Source organism: Anomaloglossus baeobatrachus, chromosome 1 (assembly GCF_048569485.1).
Source record: "Anomaloglossus baeobatrachus isolate aAnoBae1 chromosome 1, aAnoBae1.hap1, whole genome shotgun sequence".
Lineage (NCBI taxonomy): Eukaryota > Metazoa > Chordata > Amphibia > Anura > Aromobatidae > Anomaloglossus > Anomaloglossus baeobatrachus.
Window position 1 is genome coordinate 345,075,289 of NC_134353.1, and position 21,167 is coordinate 345,096,455.

Consider the following 21,167-nt stretch of genomic DNA (forward strand, 5'->3'; position numbering starts at 1 on the left):
ACCATATAAATACATCACTTTTGAGCCTGTCGGGAGATGTGATTCCATGTCAAAAATCCAAGCTGCCTCTTCACTGAAGGCGTAAGGTGTCTATTACTGCCTCTTATAGGTTTGTAAATGCTTTTTCTTGTATAATAAAGAGAATTTTGTTTACTTACCGTAAATTCTTTTTCTTATAGTTCCGACATGGGAGACCCAAACCATGGGTGTATAGCTTCTGCCTCCGGAGGACACACAAAGTACTACACTCAAACGTGTAGCTCCTCCCTCCGGGCTATATACACCCCCTGGATGACAATCTACCCAGTTCAGTGCAAAAGCTGAAGGAGGACATCCACCCATAAGTAGAGATAGAGTAAAACTCGGAATAACCGGAACTCTGACTACTAACAACAGCCGGTGAAACACACGGGACAAAAAAACTGCCAACAGGCAACAGGGAGGGTGCTGGGTCTCCCATGTCGGAACTATAAGAAAAAGAATTTACGGTAAGTAAACAAAATTCTCTTTTTCTTTATCGTTCCTTATGGGAGACCCAAACCATGGGACGTTCCAAAGCAGTCCATGGGTGGGAATAAACCAAACTGAGAAGTAGGCAAAACCTAACTTCACAAATGGGCGACAGCCGCCTGAAGAATGCGTCTGCCCAAGCTCGCATCTGCCGAAGCATGAGCATGCACTTGGTAGTGCTTCGAAAAAGTGTGCAGACTGGACCACGTGGCAGCCTGACAAACCTGCTGAGCCGTAGCCTGGTGCCTGAAAGCCCAGGAGGCACCGACAGCTCTGGTCGAGTGCGCCTTAATCCCTGGCGGGGGAGGCACTGAGAACACTGGTAGGCATCGGTGATAGCCGACCTGATCCAACGAGCTAGAGTCGGTTTAGAAGCAGCGAGACCCTTGCGCTGACCAGTGGTTAGCACAAAAAGTGAGGTGCACCGCCTGAAAACGGCGGTGCGTGACACATAGATTCGGAGCGCCCGCACCAAATCCAAGGTATGCAACGCCTTTTCAAAGCGATGCACAGGGGCCGGACAAAGAGAAGGCAATGAAATGTCCTGGTTAAGGTGGAAAGGAGACACCACCTTAGGGAGAAAGTCCGGAGACGGACGAAGAACCACCTTGTCTTGGTGAAACACCAAAAAGGGGGATTCCGAAGAGAGCGCAGCCAAATCAGAAACTCTCCTGAGAGAAGTTATGGCTACTAGAAAAACAACTTTCTGTGAAAGTCTAAACAAGGGAACCTCCCTGAGAGGCTCAAAGGGGGGTTTCTGTAAGGCCGTGAGGACCAGATTAAGGTCCCAGGGATCCAAGGGCCGCCGGTAAGGAGGAATGATGTGAGATGCGCCCTGCATGAAGGTGCGCACCTGAGCCAGTCGGGCGATACGCCGCTGGAACAATACCGACAGAGCCGACACCTGTCCCTTGAGGGAATTGAGGGACAGTCCTAGCTGTAGACCGGACTGTAGAAAAGACAGGATGGTCGGCAAGGAGAACGGCCAAGGAGCATGGTCGGAAGAGCGACACCAGGACAGGAAAATCCTCCAAGTCCTGTGGTAAATCTTGGCCGAGGAAGACTTCCGAGCCTGAGTCATGGTGGAGATGACCTCAGAGGGGATGCCTGAAGCAGTCAGGATCCAGGACTCAAGAGCCACGCCGTCAATCTGAGAGCCGCAGAATTCTGGCGGAAGAACGGACCTTGAGAGAGAAGGTCTGGGCGGTCCGGGAGATGCCACGGCACCTCTACGGACAGACGGAGCAGGTCTGGGTACCAAGCTCGCCTGGGCCAGTCCGGAGCAATGAGTATGACTCGACGGCCCTCCATTCTGATCTTGCGCAGAACCCTGGGCAAGAGCGCTAGAGGGGGAAACACATAGGCCAGACGGAACTGAGACCAATCTTGAACCAGTGCGTCTGCTGCGAAGGCCTGAGGATCGTGGGAGCGAGCCACGTAAACCGGAACCTTGTTGTTGTGCCGGGATGCCATTAGATCCACTTCCGGAGTGCCCCACTTGCGGCAGATTGATCTGAACACTGACGAATGCAGGGCCCACTCGCCGCTGTCCACGGTTTGACGGCTGAGGTAATCGGCCTCCCAGTTTTCCACGCCTGGGATGTGGACTGCAGATATGGTGGACTTGGAGTCCTCCGTCCACTGGAGGATTCGTTGAACCTCCAACATCGCCAGACGGCTGTGAGTCCCGCCCTGGTGATTGATGTAGGCAACCGCTGTCGCGTTGTCCGACTGAACTCGAATGTGCCTGCCCGCCAACAGGTGGTGAAAGGCTAGGAGAGCTAGAAACACAGCTCTGATCTCCAGCACATTGATCGGGAGGGCTGATTCGGATGGAGTCCAAGTGCCCTGTGCTCGGTGATGGAGAAATACTGCTCCCCAACCGGAGAGGCTGGCATCCGTGGTGAGGATCACCCAGGACGGAGTCAGGAAGGAGCGTCCCTGTGACAGAGAGAGGGGCCGAAGCCACCACTGAAGGGAGCTCCTGGTCTGTGACGACAGAGCCACCTGCCTGTGCAAGGAAGAGATCCGCTTGTCCCAACAGCGGAGAATGTCCAGCTGCAGGGGACGCAGATGGAACTGAGCAAAGGGAACCGCTTCCATGGACGCCACCATCTGACCCAGCACCTGCATGAGGTGTCTGATGGAATGACGGCGGTGCCTCAGCAGAGAGCGCACCACCAGACGAAGGGACTGCTGTTTGACTAAGGGCAACTTGACAAGTGCCGGCAGAGTCTCGAATTGCATCCCTAGGTACAAAAGCACCTGGGTCGGGGTCAGAGTGGACTTGGGCAGGTTGACAAGCCACCCGAACTGAACTAGCGTGGCGAGAGTGAGAGAGACACTCCGCTGGCAGTCTGCACTGGATGAGGCCTTGACTAGAAGGTCGTCCAGGTAAGGAATCACTGCCAACCCCTGGAGGTGCAGGACCACAACCACTGCTGCCATGACCTTGGTGAATACTCGAGGGGCCGTGGCTAAGCCGAAGGGGAGAGCCACGAATTGGAAATGTTCCTCTCCGATCGCAAAGCGTAGCCAACGCTGGTGTGAAACCGCAATAGGCACATGCAGATAGGCATCTCTGATGTCGATGGATGCCAGAAAATCTCCTTGGGTCATTGAGGCAATGACCGATCTCAGAGATTCCATGCGAAAGTGCCGCACCTGAACATGCTTGTTGAGAAGCTTGAGATCCAGGATGGGTCGGAAGGAACCGTCCTTTTTGGGGACTAGAAAGAGGTTTGAGTAGAAACCGCTGAACCGTTCCCGAGCGGGAACCGGAACAATTACACCGTTGGCCTGCAGGGATGCCACGGCCTGAGAGAAGGCGGCGGCTTTGGAGCAGGGGGGGGGTGGACAGAAAAAATCTGTTTGGCGGGCTGGAAGAAAATTCTATCCTGTAGCCGTGGGAGATGATATCCCGCACCCACTGATCGGAGACGTGTTGCAACCACACGTCGCCAAAGTGGGAGAGCCTGCCACCGACCAAGGACGTTGCTGGCGCGGCCAGATAGTCACGAGGAGGCTGCCTTAGTGGCAGCGGCTCCTCCGGTCTTTTGAGGACGCGGCTTTGCGCGCCAGTTGGATTTACGATCCTTGGCTGCGGTAGTGGACGAGGCCGAGGGCTTAGAGGATGACCAGTTAGAGGAACGAAAGGAACGAAACCTCGATTGGTTCCTGCCCTGGACAGGTTTCTTGGCTTTAGTTTGTGGCAAGGAAGTACTCTTCCCGCCAGTAGCTTCCTTAATTATGTCATCCAGCTGTTCCCCAAACAGCCGGGACCCAGCAAAAGGGAGACTCGCAAGGTACTTCTTAGAGGAAGCGTCTGCTTTCCACTCTCGAAGCCACAAGATCCTGCGGATCGCGAGGGAGTTAGCGGAGGCCACCGCCGTGCGGTGAGAGGCCTCCAGGATGGCAGACATGGCGTAGGATGCAAAAGCCGAAGCTTGAGAAGTTAAGGCATCCGTCTCAGGAATAGAGTCCCTGGAGAGGGAATGAATCTCCGCCAGAGAGGCAGAGACTGCCTTAAGAGCCCACACTGCCGCAAAAGACGGGGAGAACGAGGCTCCTGCCGCCTCATATACAGACTTGGCCAGAAGGTCAACCTGGCGGTCAGTGGGATCCTTAAGAGAAGTGCCATCAGCCACCGCTACGACTGTGCGGGCTGAGATTCTGGACACCGGAGGGTCTACCTTTGGGGACTGTGCCCATTCCTTAACCACCTCTGGTGGAAAAGGAAAGAAGGGAATTTTGTTACTTACCGTAAATTCCTTTTCTTCTAGCTCCAATTGGGAGACCCAGACGATTGGGTGTATAGCTACTGCCTCCGGAGGCCACACAAAGTATTACACTAAAAAGTGTAAGGCCCCTCCCCTTCTGCATATACACCCCCCGTGGGATCACGGGCTCCTCAGTTTTAGTGCAAAAGCAAGAAGGAGGAAAGCCAATAACTGGTTAAACAAATTCAATCCGAAGGAACATCGGAGAACTGAAACCATTCAACATGAACAACATGTGTACCCGAAAAAAACAAAAATCCCGAAGGAAACAGGGCGGGTGCTGGGTCTCCCAATTGGAGCTAGAAGAAAAGGAATTTACGGTAAGTAACAAAATTCCCTTCTTGTTCGGCGCTCCATTGGGAGACCCAGACGATTGGGACGTCCAAAAGCAGTCCCTGGGTGGGTAAATTAATACCTCAAGTTAGGGCCGTAAAACAGCCCTTCCCTACATGGAGGCAACCGCCGCCTGCAGGACTCTTCTACCTAGGCTGGCATCCGCCTAAGCGTAGGTATGCACCTGATAATGCTTGGGAAAGTGTGCAGACTCGACCAGGTAGCTGCCTGGCACACCTGCTGAGCCGTAGCCTGGTGCCGTAATGCCCAGGACGCACCCACGGCTCTGGTAGAATGGGCCTTCAGCCCTGATGGAACCGGAAGCCCAGCAGAACGGTAGGCTTCAAGAATTGGTTCCTTGATCCATCGAGCCAAGGTGGATTTGGAAGCCTGCGACCCTTTACGCTGACCAGAGTCAAGTACAAAGAGCGCATCCGAGCGGCGCAGGGGCGCCGTGCGGGAAATGTAGATTCTGAGTGCTCTCACCAGATCCAACAAATGCAAATCCATTTCATATCGATGAACTGGATGAGGACAAAAGGAAGGTAAGGAGATATCCTGATTGAGAAGAAAGGGGGATACCACCTTAGGGAGAACTCCGGAATCAGGCGCAGCACTACCTTGTCTTGGTGAAACACCAGGAAGGGAGCTTTGGCTGACCGCGCTGCTAGTTCGGACACTCTCCGAAGAGATGTGACCGCTACCAGAAAGGCCACTTTCTGTGAAAGTCGAGAAAGTGAAACATCCCTCAGAGGCTCGAAGGACGGCTTCTGGAGAGCAATTAGTACCCTGTTCAGATCCCATGGGTCTAACGGCCTCTTGTACGGAGGGACAATGTGACAAACCCCCTGCAGGAACGTGCGTACCTGAGGAAGTCGTGCTAGGCGCTTCTGAAAGAATACAGACAGCGCTGGGACTTGTCCTTTAAGGGAGCCGAGCGACAAACCTTTTTCCAAACCAGAGCAGGAAGGAAAGAAAAGTAGGCAATGCAAATGGCCAGGGAGACACTCCCTGAGCAGAGCACTAAGATAAGAATATCTTCCACGTCCTGTGGTAGATCTTGGCAGACGTCGGCTTCCTAGCCCGTCTCATGGTGGCAATGACGTCTTGAGATAATCCTGAAGACGCTAGGATCCAGGACTCAATGGCCACACAGTCAGGTTCAGGGCAGTAAAATTCAGACAGAAAAAACGTCCCTTGGGACAGTAAGTCTGGCCGGTCTGGTAGTGCCCACGGTTGGCCGACCGTGAGATGCCACAGATCCGGGTACCACGACCTCCTCGGCCAGTCTGGGGCGACGAGGATGGCGCGGCGGCAATCGGAGCTGATCTTGCGTAGCACTCTGGGCAACAGTGCCAGAGGGGGAAACACATAGGGTAGCTGGAACTGCGACCCATCCTGAACTAAGGCGCCTGCCGCCAGAGCTCTTTGATCGTGAGACCGCGCCATGAAAATCGGGACCTTGTTGTTGTGCCGAGACGCCATTAGGTCGACGTCCGGCATCCCCCAGCGGCTACAGATTTCCTGAAACACGTCCGGGTGCAGAGACCATTCCCCTGCGTCCATACCCTGGCGACTGAAGAAGTCTGCTTCCCAGTTTTCTACGCCCGGGATGTGAACTGCGGATATGGTGGATGCTCTGTCTTCCACCCACATCCGAATCCGCCGGACTGCCTGGGAGGCTTGCCGACTGCGTGTTCCGCCTTGGTGGTTGATGTATGCCACCGCTGTGGAGTTGTCCGACTGAATTCGGATCTGTTTGCCTTCCAGCCACTGCTGGAAGGGTTGCAGGGCAAGATACACTGCCCAGATTTCCAGAACATTGATCTGAAGGGTGGACTCTTGCTGAGTCCACGTACCCTGAGCCCTGTGGTGGAGAAAGACTGCTCCCCACCCTGACAGACTCGCGTCTGTCGTGACCACCGCCCAGGATGGGGGTAGGAAGGACTTTCCTTTTGACAATGAGGTGGGAAGAAGTCACCACTGAAGAGAGTCCTTGACCGTCTGAGAAAGGGAGACGTTCCTGTCTAGGGACGTCGACTTCCCATCCCATTGGCGGAGAATGTCCCATTGCAGTGGACGCAGATGAAACTGCGCGAAAGGGACTGCCTCCATTGCTGCTACCATCTTCGCTAAGAAGTGCATGAGGCGTCTTAAGGGGTGTGACTGGCCTTGAAGGAGAGACTGCACCCCCTTCTGTAGTGAACGCTGTTTGTCCAGCGGAAGCTTCACTATCGCTAAGAGAGTATGAAACTCCATGCCAAGATATCTCAGCGATTGGGTCGGGGTCAGAATTAACTTTGAAAAGTTGATGATGCACCCGAAACTCTGGAGAGTCTCCAGCGCAACGTTCAGGCTGTGTTGGCATGCCTCTTGAGAGGGTGCCTTGACAAGTAGATCGTCCAAGTAAGGGATCACAGAGTGACCCTGAGAGTGCAGGACTGCTACCACTGCTGCCATGACCTTGGTGAAAACCCGTGGGGCTGTCGCCAGACCGAAGGGCAGGGCTACGAACTGAAGATGCTCGTCTTCTATAACGAATCGTAGCAAACACTGGTGCTCTGGAGCAATCGGCACGTGGAGATAAGCATCCTGATGTCTATTGATGCTAGGAAATCTCCTTGAGACATTGAGGCAATGACGGAGCGGAGGGTTTCCATCCGGAACCGCCTGGTTTTCATGTGTTGAGCAGTTATAGGTCCAGAACGGAACGGAAAGAGCCGTCCTTTTTTGGCACCACAACCAGATTGGAGTAAAAACCGTGACCTTGTTCCTGCAGAGGAACAGGGATTACCACTCCTTCTGCCTGCAGAAGAGCATCGGCTCGGTCGGGAGGTGGGGAAGTTCTGAAGAATCGAGCCGGAGGACGAGAACAGAACTCTATCCTGTACACGTGAGACAAAATGTCTCTCACCCACCGGTTTTTGACCTGTGGCAGCTAAATGTCGCCAAAGCGGGAGAGTCTGCCACCGACCGCGGATGCGGAGAGAGAGGGCTGGAAGTCATGAGGAAACCGCCTTGGTAGCGGTTCCTCCGGCTGCCTTCTTTGGGCGTGATTGAGCCCGCCAGGAATCTGAGCCCCTCTGAGCCTTTTGAGTCCTTATGGACGAGGAAAACTGGGACCTGCCCGAGCCTGGAAAGGATCGAAACCTCGACTGTCCTTTCCTCTGTTGGGTTTTGTTTGATCTGGGCTGGTGTAAGGAAAAATCCTTACCCTTGGACTGTTTAATGATTTCATCCAATCGCTCACCAAACAGTCTGACACCAGATAATGGCAAACTGGTTAAACACTTTTTGGAAGCAGAATCTGCCTTCCATTCCCTTAACCACAAGGCTCCGCGTAAAAACCACGGAGTTGGCGGACGCCACTGACGTACGGCTCGTAGAGTCCAGGACAGCATTAATAGCGTAAGTCGCAATGCAAACATATGCGAGGTTAAGGACGCCATCTGCGGCACAGATATACGTGTGCCAGTGTCCACCTGCGCAAGACCAGCTGAAATAGCTTGGAGCGCCCATACGGCTGCGAATGCCGGAGCAAACGACACGCCGATAGCTTCATAGACAGATTTCAACCAGAGGTCCATCTGTCTGACAATGGCATCTTTAAGTGAAGTCCCATCTTCCACTGCAACTATGGATCTAGCCGCAAGCCTGGAGATTGGGGGATCCACCTTTGGACACTGGGTCCAGCGCTTGACCACGTCAGGGGGAAAGGGATAACGTGTATCCTTAAGACGTGTGGAGAAACGCTTGTCTGGATAAGCGTGGTGTTTCTGGACTGCTTCTCTGAAGTCAGAGTGGCCCAAAAAAGTACTGAATTTACGCTTGGGATACCTGAAATGGAATTTCTCCTGCTGCGAAGCTGACTCCTCCACTGGAGGGGCTGAGGGAGAAATATCCACCAGTCTATTGATGGACGCTATGAGATCGTTCACCATGGCGTCACTATTAGGAGCATCCAGATTGAAAGCGGTCTCAGGATCAGAATCCTGATCAGCTACCTCTGCCTCATCATACAGAGAATCCTCTCGCTGAGACCCTGACTAGTGTGTGAAGTCGAGGGTCTCTCCCAGCGAGCTCGCTTAGGCTGACTGGGACTGTCGTCCGTGCAGAGCCTTCAGCCTGGGATGTATGGGACCCCCTTGGAGCACGTATTAGTTCCAACTGAGGGAGACCGGGGGGCATTGTTCAACAGTGCCCATTGTCTGAGTCACCGGCCTGGACTGCAAGTTTCTAGAATCTTGGTCATAGTCCCAGACATTTTATCCGCAAAAAACTGCAAACTCTGTCCTCTGGACAGTTTCACAGGTGGCTCTCTCTGGGCCACCACTAGCAGAGACTCTACCCAATGGGGGTTAGTGGAACCTGCCGGTAAAACAGCCTCACATGCGGTACAGACAGCATAGAAAGCCTGTGCCTTGGCACCCTTGCTTTTCTGCGGAGCATAAAGTACACAAAACACTGTGGCACTAGTGGGGTCAGCACCAAGGTGCTGCTTACCGCCCGCCTAAGCGGGTGTGTGGTCGCCAGAATCCCTTGACCGGGTCTCCCAGAGCCTGTGTCCGTTCTCCAGCTTAGACTGCATGCAGGAATGGCTGCCGGCGTCCTGTGAAGAGGGGCGGGCCGTGGGCGTGCCCCAGACAATGAGCGGGAAACTGGCGTCCCACTGTGCCCAGTGAGGGGGCTGGAGTATGTAAATAAGACTCCAGCCCTCGGTGCTGACCACTGTACAGCGTCCCGCCCCTTCCCTGACTGGCAGGCCCGGGGGCGGGAAGGAAACGAAACTAGGCCGCAAAAGCCGGGGACTCGATTTATAAGCGCTGCCGTCGTAAAAGCACGGTCAGCGCGGAAGTCCCCGGCGCACCACAAGTCTCATCCGCGCCGCAGCTTCTAGCAGCGGCCGGCGCGGCAGTTTCCCACACATTAACTCACTCAGCTAAGCTGCAGTGAGTATAGCCCCAGCGCGCAGCGCTGTTGTCCCCGGCGCACTAACACACCCAGCATGCTGGTGTGTGTGTGCGTGGTCTGTACGGGGACACAGAGTACCTTAACGTTGCAGGGCCTTGTCCCTGACGATACTCAGCTCCATTCCAGCAGGATCTCCGGGTCTGTGGATGGAGCCCGGCCTCAGAGCCTGGAGGCCGGTAAGATCCCACTTCACCCAGAGCCCTCAGGGGGATGGGGAAGGAAAGCAGCATGTGGGCTCCAGCCTCCGTACCCGCAATGGGTACCTCAACCTTAACAAACACCGCCGACAAAAGTGGGGTGAGAAGGGAGCATGCTGGGGGCCCTAGTATGGGCCCTCTTTTCTTCCATCCGACATAGTCAGCAGCTGCTGCTGACTAAACAGTGGAGCTATGCGTGGATGTCTGACCTCCTTCGCACAAAGCATAAAACTGAGGAGCCCGTGATCCCACGGGGGGTGTATATGCAGAAGGGGAGGGGCCTTACACTTTTTAGTGTAATACTTTGTGTGGCCTCCGGAGGCAGTAGCTATACACCCAATCGTCTGGGTCTCCCAATGGAGCGCCGAAGAAACGGTCATCTGAACTACGCTTCGGAAAACGTTTGTCAGGACAGGCCCTGGGCTTGTTAACAGCGGTGTGAAAGCTGGAGTGGTTAAAAAACATACTCCTAGGTTTCTTAGGAGAGGTAAACTGGTGTACCTCTACCAGAGAGGGTTGTTCCTCTGACTCTTGTGGGTTGAGGTTCAGTACGGAGTTAATGGACGCAATCAAGTCACTAACATCCGCATCACCCTCAGACAAGTCAATGGGGTACATAGAGGTAGCGTCTGAGCCCACAGTAAACGAATCCTCCTCGCCCTGCACCTCGGCTTGTGAATCAGAGCCGTGGGACGAGGAAGGAGAAGGTTCCCTGCGTCTCCGTTTAGGGGGACGGGGTCCTAGGACATGCTCTGAGGGCTCTGCAGAGCTCGGAGCAGCAGAGGCACCCTGAGAAGGGGGCTGATGCATGGACAGCAGTGTCCGGGACAGCTGCCTCATGGAGTCGGCAAAAGACTGGGAAATAGCTTGTGAAAAGGAAGCTACCCAAGCCGGGGGTTCAGCCACCGGGGCCGGAGCAGCCGGAGGGACCCCTGAGGAGGCTCCAGGCTGAGACACAAACATGTTAGCACAGGCATCACAATGTGGGTATGTGCTTGGCTCTGGCAGAATGAGCTTACATGCAGTGCATATAGCGTACATGTTAGCAGCCTTCCTTCGGGTGACAGACATGCTGCTGAGGTGGAAGCTCTGCAGCAAGAATACACTCCTGTAGAATGCCCTGAGAGTATAATAAAAGTCCACAACCGAAGGTTGTGGCTTACCAGCCCGCTCTCTGTGTGCCCTCCGGATTCCACAGCTCAAAGACCCTGTGAAGCGTCAGCCTTCCTAACAGTATGCAGCTGCAGCATCCAGCGCCTTCCAGTGTAAGAACGCTGAGAAAATGGCGCTGGGAGAAGGAGGGGGGGCGTGTATAAGCCCAAGAGCGGGAAAAACGGAGGGCAGAGAGATACAGGGAGAGATACAGGGGAGGGAACATCTCCCCAGAGAGGAGTGCCCTCCCCTCTGCTGGTCGGGCGGTGGGCGGCGCTGTATGCAAAACATGCAGAGAAGCCGAAACCGAAACTAGGCCCAAACTGAAGCCGGGGCCTAGATTTTAAAATGTGGCCGACGAGCAGGCACCTTCGGCGCGGTTCTCAGGGGAAACCCCCAGAACCGGCCGGAATTTGCAGTAACGCTAAAACACATACTGTCCCCCTAATAAAAGTACCCGGGACCCCTGAAAAACGTCTCAATACTTAGCTTTTGAGACGCAGGGCCAGTCCCTGAGTGAGGGTTAAACGCTCCTTCCAGCAGGAACCAGACAGGGCTGCGGATGGAGACCGGTCTTCTGCAAGCAGAGAGGACCGTGGAAGCTCCCACTTCAACCCAGAGCCTCTCAGAGGATGTGAAGGAGTGCGGCATGTGAAGGCTCCAGCCTTATAAAGTCAACCTTAACAGCACCGCCGACAGAGTGGGGTGTGAAGGGACATGCCGGGAGTCCAGACTGGACCCGCTTTTCTTCCAAATCTTTAAAAATAAAATAAAAATGAAAAAAATATCAGAGAATGCAAGTGTGTGATCCTCCTGAAACACAAAGCATTGAACTGGGTAGATTGTAAACCAGGGGGTGTATATAGCCCGGAGGGAGGAGCTACACGTTTGAGTGTAGTACTTTGTGTGTCCTCCGGAGGCAGAAGCTATACACCCATGGTTTGGGTCTCCCATAAGGAACGATAAAGAAAAAGTGAGTTAGATCACCTTAATGGTTACCTAAAAGCTTTATTTAATTGTAAAGAACAATAAATGTGTCCAGAGATTTATTTATTTATTTTTATTTTCTGGTTGCACTTTCAATGTATTGTTTTTGCCATGCCTTATAGTGGCATACAATACGTATTGTGTTACAATTACTGAAAGAATTGAGGTTCTAAAAATGTATTGGTCCTATGCGATTTCATTTCCTTGAATTTTTTCCTATATTTGCATATAGCACTGCGAGATACTGCACAAGGAAATGATCCTAAGACACTACCAAAGACATACTGATAGGGACTTTAGATTGTGAGCCCCAATGGGGACAGTGTTGCCAATGTATGTCAAGTGCTGTTGAATTAATGACGCTATATAAATGAATAAATGTTATCATATGGAAGTGACCAAGTGTGATTTGAGCTACAGTATGAAGTGTAAAGGCTGGGTGAGACCAAATTATCGACAGACCACGTCTTGCTACACCCCTGATACCAATATTTAGGAACTCTAACAAGTCGACGTCCTAATATAAAATGGGAATATGAAGTAATATTGATATAGTGCTATATTTATAATCAGATGAAAATGTGTAGAGAAAATAACATTATTGCTTATGGGTGTGATAGATGGGCACTCGTTATGCGTTTTATGATGGACAGTATTTTTGCTTTAAGGCCTTATTGTTGTAACTGTGTTAGGAACAAGTCATTTTTTAGAGACATTAGGTGATTTAGCTCACATTAGTGTACAAGATATCCAGAGTTAAGAGACCTATAAGGCTATGTGCCCACGGGACTCTGTATCTGCGGATTTTTCTGCATCAAAATCCGCAGCTTTCCCCCGGAATCCGCACCTTTTCATAGGTGCGGATTTGACGCGGATTTTGCGTTATTTTTTTTTAATTCAATTGAATAGGCAAAATCTGCACGAAAATCTGCAACAATTGACATGCTGCAGATTTTTCCGCAAGAAAATCCGCACGATTTCCACTGCGGAAAAATCCGCAGCGTGGGCACAGCATTTCCCAAATGCCATGGAAATGGCTGGGGAGTAGCTGTGCTGCAGATTTCCGGAAAATCCGCGGCAAAATCCGCGCATTTTCCGCAGCGTGGGCACATAGCCTAAGAGTCTGTAATTGGCAGTGTACACTTAATGAGAGAGGCACATTGGATTATTAACCTGGAATTATGCATATAGACAGGTTCACAACAGATTAATGCATCTATACTGATTAACACTATGATGATATTCATTTATACACATTTGTGTTCCACACTCTTTAACCACTCCTGTTCATGTGACAAAAAAATGGTATAAATACCTTTGACTATGATGCAAATATCAGGTTATGATTAGGAACCCATGGCGGTTTGAAACGAGTCACCAACTCTGAATTTTTAATCACTCTTTACTCTCATTTTTCCCTGACTAGAACAACAATGGATTATTACATTTTCTTAGAATAAAAGTGTGTATTTTAACCATTTTTGGGAATGCTGCGTAACAATGTTTCAATCTTCTAACCACATTATGGTCCAGGAACCAGCTAAGATTCATTATCCAAGTATTCCTAACAAGGCCTCTTCTCTGGATTCTAAAAACAAGGAAGCCCTGGCTGAGCTGAGGAGTACTATTTTTATCCATGTTTTCAAACGTGGACAGAAAACAGCGAGTCTTGACATTCATGAAATACTTATTCATTTTAAAATGATGGATGATCGATGTAAGGCCCAAGTAACAGTACGCGTTGGTCTCACTTATTTTACTAACCAATTATATTAAAATTATATTAATAAAAATGTCCACCTATCCACAACCTAAATTATATACTTACAATGGATCCTCTATATCAAATTCTATTGGAGTAGGTGGTCGCTTAGGAGACTGCCAAAATAAGCCTAAAAAAAAGGTAAAAGAAACATTTCAAACATATTAAAATAAAGATTAAATGTGGTTGTCTAGGATTTTACTTATTTTAATAACTTGCGGGTCTGGTGCGGCTACTTTGATGGTCCCCACTGGTCTCAGTTTACATTCTTGCGGCTGATCAAGTGTTCTGTCTACTCAGGTGACCGCTGCAGCTAATTACTGGTCTCCAAGGTGGTCCCTGTGTCTATTGCATACACTACTAGAGAAATTTGATGCAGCAGTCACTTAGATAGATCTCACAAGATCAGCTGCAAAGATGTAAACAGCCGATTCTTACATAAAAATAAATAATAAAAATAATATCCTGAACAACCCACTTAAAACATCAAAGTATCTAGTTCTTATATTTTTTTTTATAAATAATTTGCATATATAGCACATTAATATCCAGGGAAAAAAACTCTGAAAAGTGTAACACAGTTATCCTAGCCTGGCATGAGCTTTTATATAGACAAAATTTTGGCGGTTTTAACTCCTTTTAGTGCTTTCGTTTTTTACATCCCTTTCTTCACTATAAAAAAAACAAAACCTTTTTCAGTTTTCTATTAATCGAGTCATATGAGGACTTATTTTTGTTTTCTTTTTTATGAGACTATTCTAAGTTTTGAAAGACAACATTCATTAACATGTAACTTAAGGCTGCTTTACACCTTACATTTACACATGCGGTATCGTATGCGATTGTACACGCCCCCATCGTATGTGCGGCACGTTCAATTTGTTGCCAGTGTCGCACAAACGATTAAATCCTGTCACACGTATTTACCTTCCATACGACCTCGATGTGGGCGGCGAACATCCACTTCCTGGAGTGGGAGGGACGTTCGGCATCACAGCGACGTCACGCGGCAGCCGGCCAATAGAAGCGGAGGGGCGGAGATGAGCGGGACAAAAATCCCGCCCACCTCCTACCTTCCGCATAGCCGGCTGAAGCTGCGGGACGCAGGTAAGCTGAGTTCATCGTTCCCAGGGTGTCACACACTGCGATGTGTACTGCCTCGGGAACATTGAACAACCGGACGTTCAGTTTTTATTAATTGAACGACGTGTATGCGATCAACGTTTTTTCGTTCAATCGCAATCGCACGTAGGTTTCACACACTACAATATCACTAATGATGCCGGATGTGCGTCACTTACGACGTGACCCCGCCGACACATCATTAGATATATTGTAGCGTGTAAAGCCCGCTTTACTGAAAAAGCAAGGAAAAAAGTCTCAAGTGGGGAAAAATGATGAAAATAAAATGCAATTCAGCCATTGTGTTTTAGGCTTAGCGGCATTTATTGTGGTGTAAAATTGACAAGGAAACTTTCTTCATGCCAGTATAAATATAACTATGTCAAACGTGTATAGTTTTTATATATACAGCGGGTGAAATAAGTATTGAACACCACCAATTTTCTACGTAAATATATTTCTAAAGATGCTATTGCCATGACATTCTCACTAGATGTCAGTAACAACCCATCCAATTCACACGGGCAAAAAATTTAAAGCATGGTCTTAGGACCGCGGCTTCAACAGCCATGATTGAATGTGATTTCTGATTTCTGGTGTACGAGGTCCCTTGGGACAGGAGGTCTGGATGGTCCAGTAGCTTCCACAGGACGCCTGCAAGAAGATAGACTACTTCTGCCTATTATGCTCCACTGAGCCAGCACTCCTTCCGCTTTGTTCTTATTGATGAAATGAGGAATCATGGGTAAAGGTGGAAATAGATATGGCATGCAATTGACAACACATCACAATAAGGGCATCAGTGCAGATCGCTAAGGGATCGTGGGACCTTGGGACAAGCTGAGGAACCTTCCTCTTTATCCTGTACACCATCAGGTTGTTGTTGGGAATGCCCCACCTTTGGCAGATTTGATTGAAGACCTCTAGATTTAAAGAACAATAGCTTGAGGAGAGGCCTTAGCGGTTTAAGAAGTCTGCGGCCCAGTTGTCCACGTCGGAAATGTACACTGCCGACATTGCAGGTATCCTCTACTCAGCCCATGAAAAGATGAGAGAGACTGCCACCATTACCGACTTGCTTTGGGTTCCACCTTGGTGACGGATGTATGCCACGGCTGTGGCAATGTCACACAACGTACACTGGACGGCCCCATAGACGGTCCTGCCAGTGACTGTGTAAGAGATAAATGGCCCTGAGCTTTAAGATGTTAATGGGGATAGAGAATTTCTGGAGAACCCAGTGTCCCTGAACCGTGAAATGGTGAAACTGCACCCCATCCGAGGAGACTGGTGTCAGTCGCCAGGATCAGCCAATGCAATGTGAGAAAGGATCGCCCTTAGTGAATGAGGGAAGAGAGTTGCCACCAAATCAAAAACTTTCACACGTGGAAGAACGATGGGATGGTCTAGGGAAGAGATCTTGTTCCAGTGTGACACGAGAGCAAGTTACAGCTGACGAAGGTGGATCTGTGCTAAGGGGACAGCCTCCATTGCAGCAACTATTTTGCCTAGTATGCTCATGCAGCATCGGAGAGGATAGGACGAGCGCTGTTTGAGGGAGTGATTCCAAGAAACAGGGCAGAAACGTTTTCTTCAGGAAGGAAAACTCTGACACTAGTGGTGTTGAACAGTATGCCCAGAAAAATTACACGTTGGACCGGGATTAGAGAAGACTTCATCCTGCTGACAATCCAGCCTGGACAGGACAGCGTGTCGACAGTGAATTGAAGACTTTTACAGCAAGCTGAATAGGAAAGGGCATTGACCAAACGATCGTCCAGGTAAGGGATGAAGATTATCCCTCTGGGACACAAAATGGCCATGATGTCAGCCATGACTTTCGTGAAGACTCTGGATGCCGAAGCTAGACCAAAGGGGAAAACTGAGAACTGGAAGTGATAGTCCTGAATTGCAAATTGGAGAAATCTGAAGAGACATGCAAATCGTTATGTGGAGATAAGGATCCTGGATGTCCATGAAGCAAAGGAATTCATGAGGTTCCATGGAGGCAGTCACTGATAGAAGGCACTCCATTCTGAAGTGGCGAATCCGGACCCACTTGTTCAGCAGCTGGAGGATGGGCCAATCTGAGCCATCCTTCTTTGGAACCTCGAAAAGGTTTGAATGGAATGAAAAAACACTTTATGGGGAACGAGAATGGTGACACTTGTCTGAAGGAGGGAATCGACGGCTTTGAAAAATCAGTGAGCCAAGGTGGGATTCTTGGGAGGGTGGGACTTGAAAAGAAGGGAATTTTGTTTACTTACCGTAAATTCCTTTTCTTCTAGCTCCTATTGGGAGACCCAGACAATTGGGTGTATAGCTGTGTATAGCTTCTGCCTCCGGAGGCCACACAAAGTAATTACACTTTAAAAAGTGTAACCCCTCCCCTCTGCTATACACCCTCCCGTGCATCACGGGCCCATCAGTTTTGGTGCCAAAGCAGGAAGGAGGAAACTTATAAATTGGTCTAAGGTAAATTCAATCCGAAGGATATTCGGAGAACTGAAACCATGAACCAAAGAACAATTGAACATGAACAACATGTGTACACAAAAGAACAACAGCCCGAAGGGAACAGGGGCGGGAGCTGGGTCTCCCAATAGGAGCTAGAAGAAAAGGAATTTACGGTAAGTAAACAAAATTCCCTTCTTCTTTGTCGCTCCATTGGGAGACCCAGACAATTGGGATGTCCAAAAGCAATCCCTGGGTGGGTAAAAGAATACCTCGATAAAAAAGAGCCGAAACAACGGTCCCTTCTTACAGGTGGGCCACTGCCGCCTGAAGGACTTGCCTACCTAGGCTGGCGTCTGCTGAAGCATAGGCATGCACCTGATAGTGTTTTGTAAAAGTGTGCAGACTCGACCACGTAGCTGCCTGACACACCTGCTGAGCCGTAGCCTGGTGCCGCAATGCCCAGGACGCACCTACAGCTCTGGTAGAATGGGCTTTCAGCCCTGAAGGAATCGGAAGCCCAGACGAACGGTAGGCTTCAAGAATCGGTTCCTTGATCCACCTAGCCAAGGTTGACTTGGAAGCTTGCGACCCCTTACGCTGTCCAGCGACAAGGACAAAGAGCGCATCAGAACGGCGCAAGGGCGCCGTGCGTGAAATGTAGAGCCTGAGTGCTCTCACAAGATCTAACAAGTGCAAATCCTTTTCACATTGGTGAACTGGATGAGGGCAAAAAGAAGGTAAGGCGATATCCTGATTGAGATGAAACGGGGATACCACCTTAGGGAGAAATTCCGGGACCGGACGCAGAACCACCTTATCCTGGTGAAACACCAGGAAGGGGGCTTTGCATGACAGCGCTGCTAGCTCAGACACTCTCCGAAGTGATGTGACTGCCACTAGGAAGGCCACCTTCTGCGAAAGGCGAGATAGAGAGACATCCCGCATCGGCTCGAAAGGTGGCTTCTGGAGAGCAGTCCGCACTCTGTTAAGATCCCAGGGTTCTAGCGGACGCTTGTAAGGTGGGACTATGTGGCAAACTCCCTGCAGGAACGTACGGACCTGCGGAAGCCTGGCTAGACGCTTTTGAAAAAACACGGAAAGCGCCGATACTTGTCCCTTGAGAGAGCCGAGAGACAAGCCCTTGTCCAATCCGGATTGAAGGAAAGAAAGAAAAGTGGGCAAGGCAAACGGCCAGGGAGTGAAACCCTGATCAGAGCACCAGGATAAGAAGATCCTCCAAGTCCTGTGGTAGATCTTGGCGGACGTTGGTTTCCTGGCCTGTCTCATAGTGGCAATGACCTCTTGAGATAACCCTGAAGACGCTAGGATCCAGGACTCAATGGCCACACAGTCAGGTTGAGGGCCGCGGAATTCAGATGGAAAAATGGCCCTTGAGACAGCAAGTCTGGTCGGTCTGGGAGTGCCCACGGTTGACCCACCGTGAGGTGCCACAGATCCGGGTACCACGATCTCCTCGGCCAGTCTGGAGCGACGAGGATGGCGCGACTGCAGTCGGACCTGATCTTGCGTAATACTCTGGGCAGCAGTGCCAGAGGAGGAAATACATAAGGCAGTTGAAACTGCGACCAGTCCTGAACTAACGCGTCTGCCGCCAGAGCTCTGTGATCCTTGGACCGAGCCATGAATGCCGGGACTTTGTTGTTGTGCCGAGACGCCATTAGATCGACGTCCGGCGTTCCCCAGCGGCAACAGATCTCCCGAAACACGTCCGGGTGAAGAGACCATTCCCCTGCATCCATGCCCTTGCGACTGAGAAAATCTGCTTCCCAGTTTTCTACGCCCAGGATGTGAACTGCGGAGATGGTGGAGGCTGTGGCTTCCGCCCACAGCAGAATCCGCTGAACTTCTCGGAAGGCTTGAAGACTGCGAGTGCCGCCCTGGTGGTTGATGTACGCAACCGCCGTGGCGTTGTCCGACTGTATTCGGATCTGCCGTCCCTCCAGCCACCGCTGGAACGCCTTTAGGGCCAGATACACTGCCCTTATCTCCAGAACGTTGATCTGAAGGGAGGACTCTGTCGGAGTCCAGGTTCCCTGAGCCCTGTGGTGGAGGAAGACCGCTCCCCACCCTGACAGACTCGCGTCCGTCGTGACCACAGCCCAGGATGGGGGCAAGAAGGATTTTCCTTTTGACAAGGAAGTGGGAAGAAGCCACCACTGAAGAGAGGTCTTGGCTGTCCGTGACAGCGAAACGTTCCTGTCTAGGGACGTCGGCTTCTTGTCCCATTTGCGGAGGATATCCCATTGAAGTGGACGCAGATGAAACTGCGCAAAAGGAACTGCCTCCATTGCTGCCACCATCTTCCCTAGGAAGTGCATGAGGCGCCTCAAGGGGTGTGACTGACCCCGAAGAAGAGATTGTACCCCTGTCTGTAGTGAACGCTGTTTGTCCAGCGGGAGCTTCACTATCGCTGAAAGGGTATGAAACTCCATCCCGAGGTAAGTCAGCGATTGGGTCGGTGTCAAATTTGACTTTGGGAAATTGATGATCCACCCGAACCTCTGGAGAGTCTCCAGAGTGACGGTCAGGCTGTGTTGGCATGCCACCCTGGAGGGTGCCTTGACTAGAAGATCGTCTAAGTAAGGGATCACCGAGTGGCCCTGGGAGTGTAAGACCGCCACCACTGCTGCCATGACCTTGGTGAAGACCCGTGGGGCTGTCGCCAGGCCGAAAGGCAGTGCCACGAACTGAAGGTGTTCGTCCCCGATGGCGAAACGCAGGAAGCGGTGATGCTCGGGAGCGATTGGCACATGGAGATAAGCATCTTTGATGTCGACTGATGCTAGGAAGTCTCCTTGTGACATCGAGGCGATGACAGAGCGGAGAGATTCCATCCGAAACCTTCTGGTGCTCACATGCTTGTTGAGCAGCTTGAGGTCTAGAACGGGACGGAATGATCCGTCCTTTTTTGGCACCACGAACAAGTTGGAGTAGAATCCGTGACCATGTTCCTGAGGTGGAACGGGAATCACCACTCCTTCTGCCTTCAGAGTGTTTACCGCCTGAAAAAGTGCATCGGCTCGCTCGGGGGGCAGAGATGTTCTGAAGAAACGAGTCGGAGGACGAGAACTGAGCTCTATCCTGTAACCGTGAGACAGAATGTCTCTCACCCATCGGTCTTGGACATGTGGCCACCAGGCGTCGCAAAAGCGGAAGAGCCTGCCACCGACCGAGGATGCGGTTTGTGGAGACCGAAAGTCATGAGGAGGCCGCCTTGGGGGCGGCTCCTCCGGCGGTCTTTTTAGGACGTGACTTAGACCGCCATGCCGAAGAGTTGCTCTGGCCCTTCTGTGACCTGTTGGACGTGGAGGATTGGGACCTGGCTGAGGGCCGAAAGGACCGAAACCTCGATTGAATCTTTCGCTGCTGAGGTCTGTTCGGTTTAGACTGGGGTAAGGACGAGTCCTTTCCCTTGGATTGCTTGATAATTTCGTCCAATTGCTCGCCAAACAAGCGGTCGCCGGAAAATGGCAAACCGGTTAAGAACTTCTTGGAAGCAGAGTCTGCCTTCCATTCGCGTAGCCACATGGCCCTGCGGACTGCCACCGAATTGGCGGATGCTACCGCTGTACGGCTCACCGAGTTGAGGACCGCGTTCATGGCGTAGGACGAAAAAGTCGACGCCTGAGAAGTCAAAGACACGACCTGCGGAGTAGCGGTGCGTGTGACCGCCTTAATCTCAGACAAACAAGCTGAGATAGCTTGGAGCGCCCACACGGCTGCAAATGCTGGAGCAAAAGACGCACCTATGGCTTCATAGATGGATTTCATCAGGAGCTCTATTTGCCTGTCAGTGGCATCTTTGAGCGATGAGCCATCTGCCACTGATACCACGGATCTAGCCGCCAGCCGAGAGACTGGAGGATCCACCTTGGG

The 21,167-nt window shown here is 51.2% G+C and overlaps 1 protein-coding gene across 1 annotated transcript in view; it reads right to left on the bottom strand.

Annotated features, from left to right (window-relative positions):
• The window catches only part of UBA6 (ubiquitin like modifier activating enzyme 6), a 253,385-nt gene that overhangs the window by 59,755 nt on the left and 172,463 nt on the right, over positions 1-21,167 (bottom strand). The window contains exon 24 of the mRNA XM_075341882.1: positions 13,758-13,821. Within this exon, the coding sequence (XP_075197997.1) occupies positions 13,758-13,821 (64 nt within the window). The remainder of the gene's footprint in view (positions 1-13,757; positions 13,822-21,167) is intronic.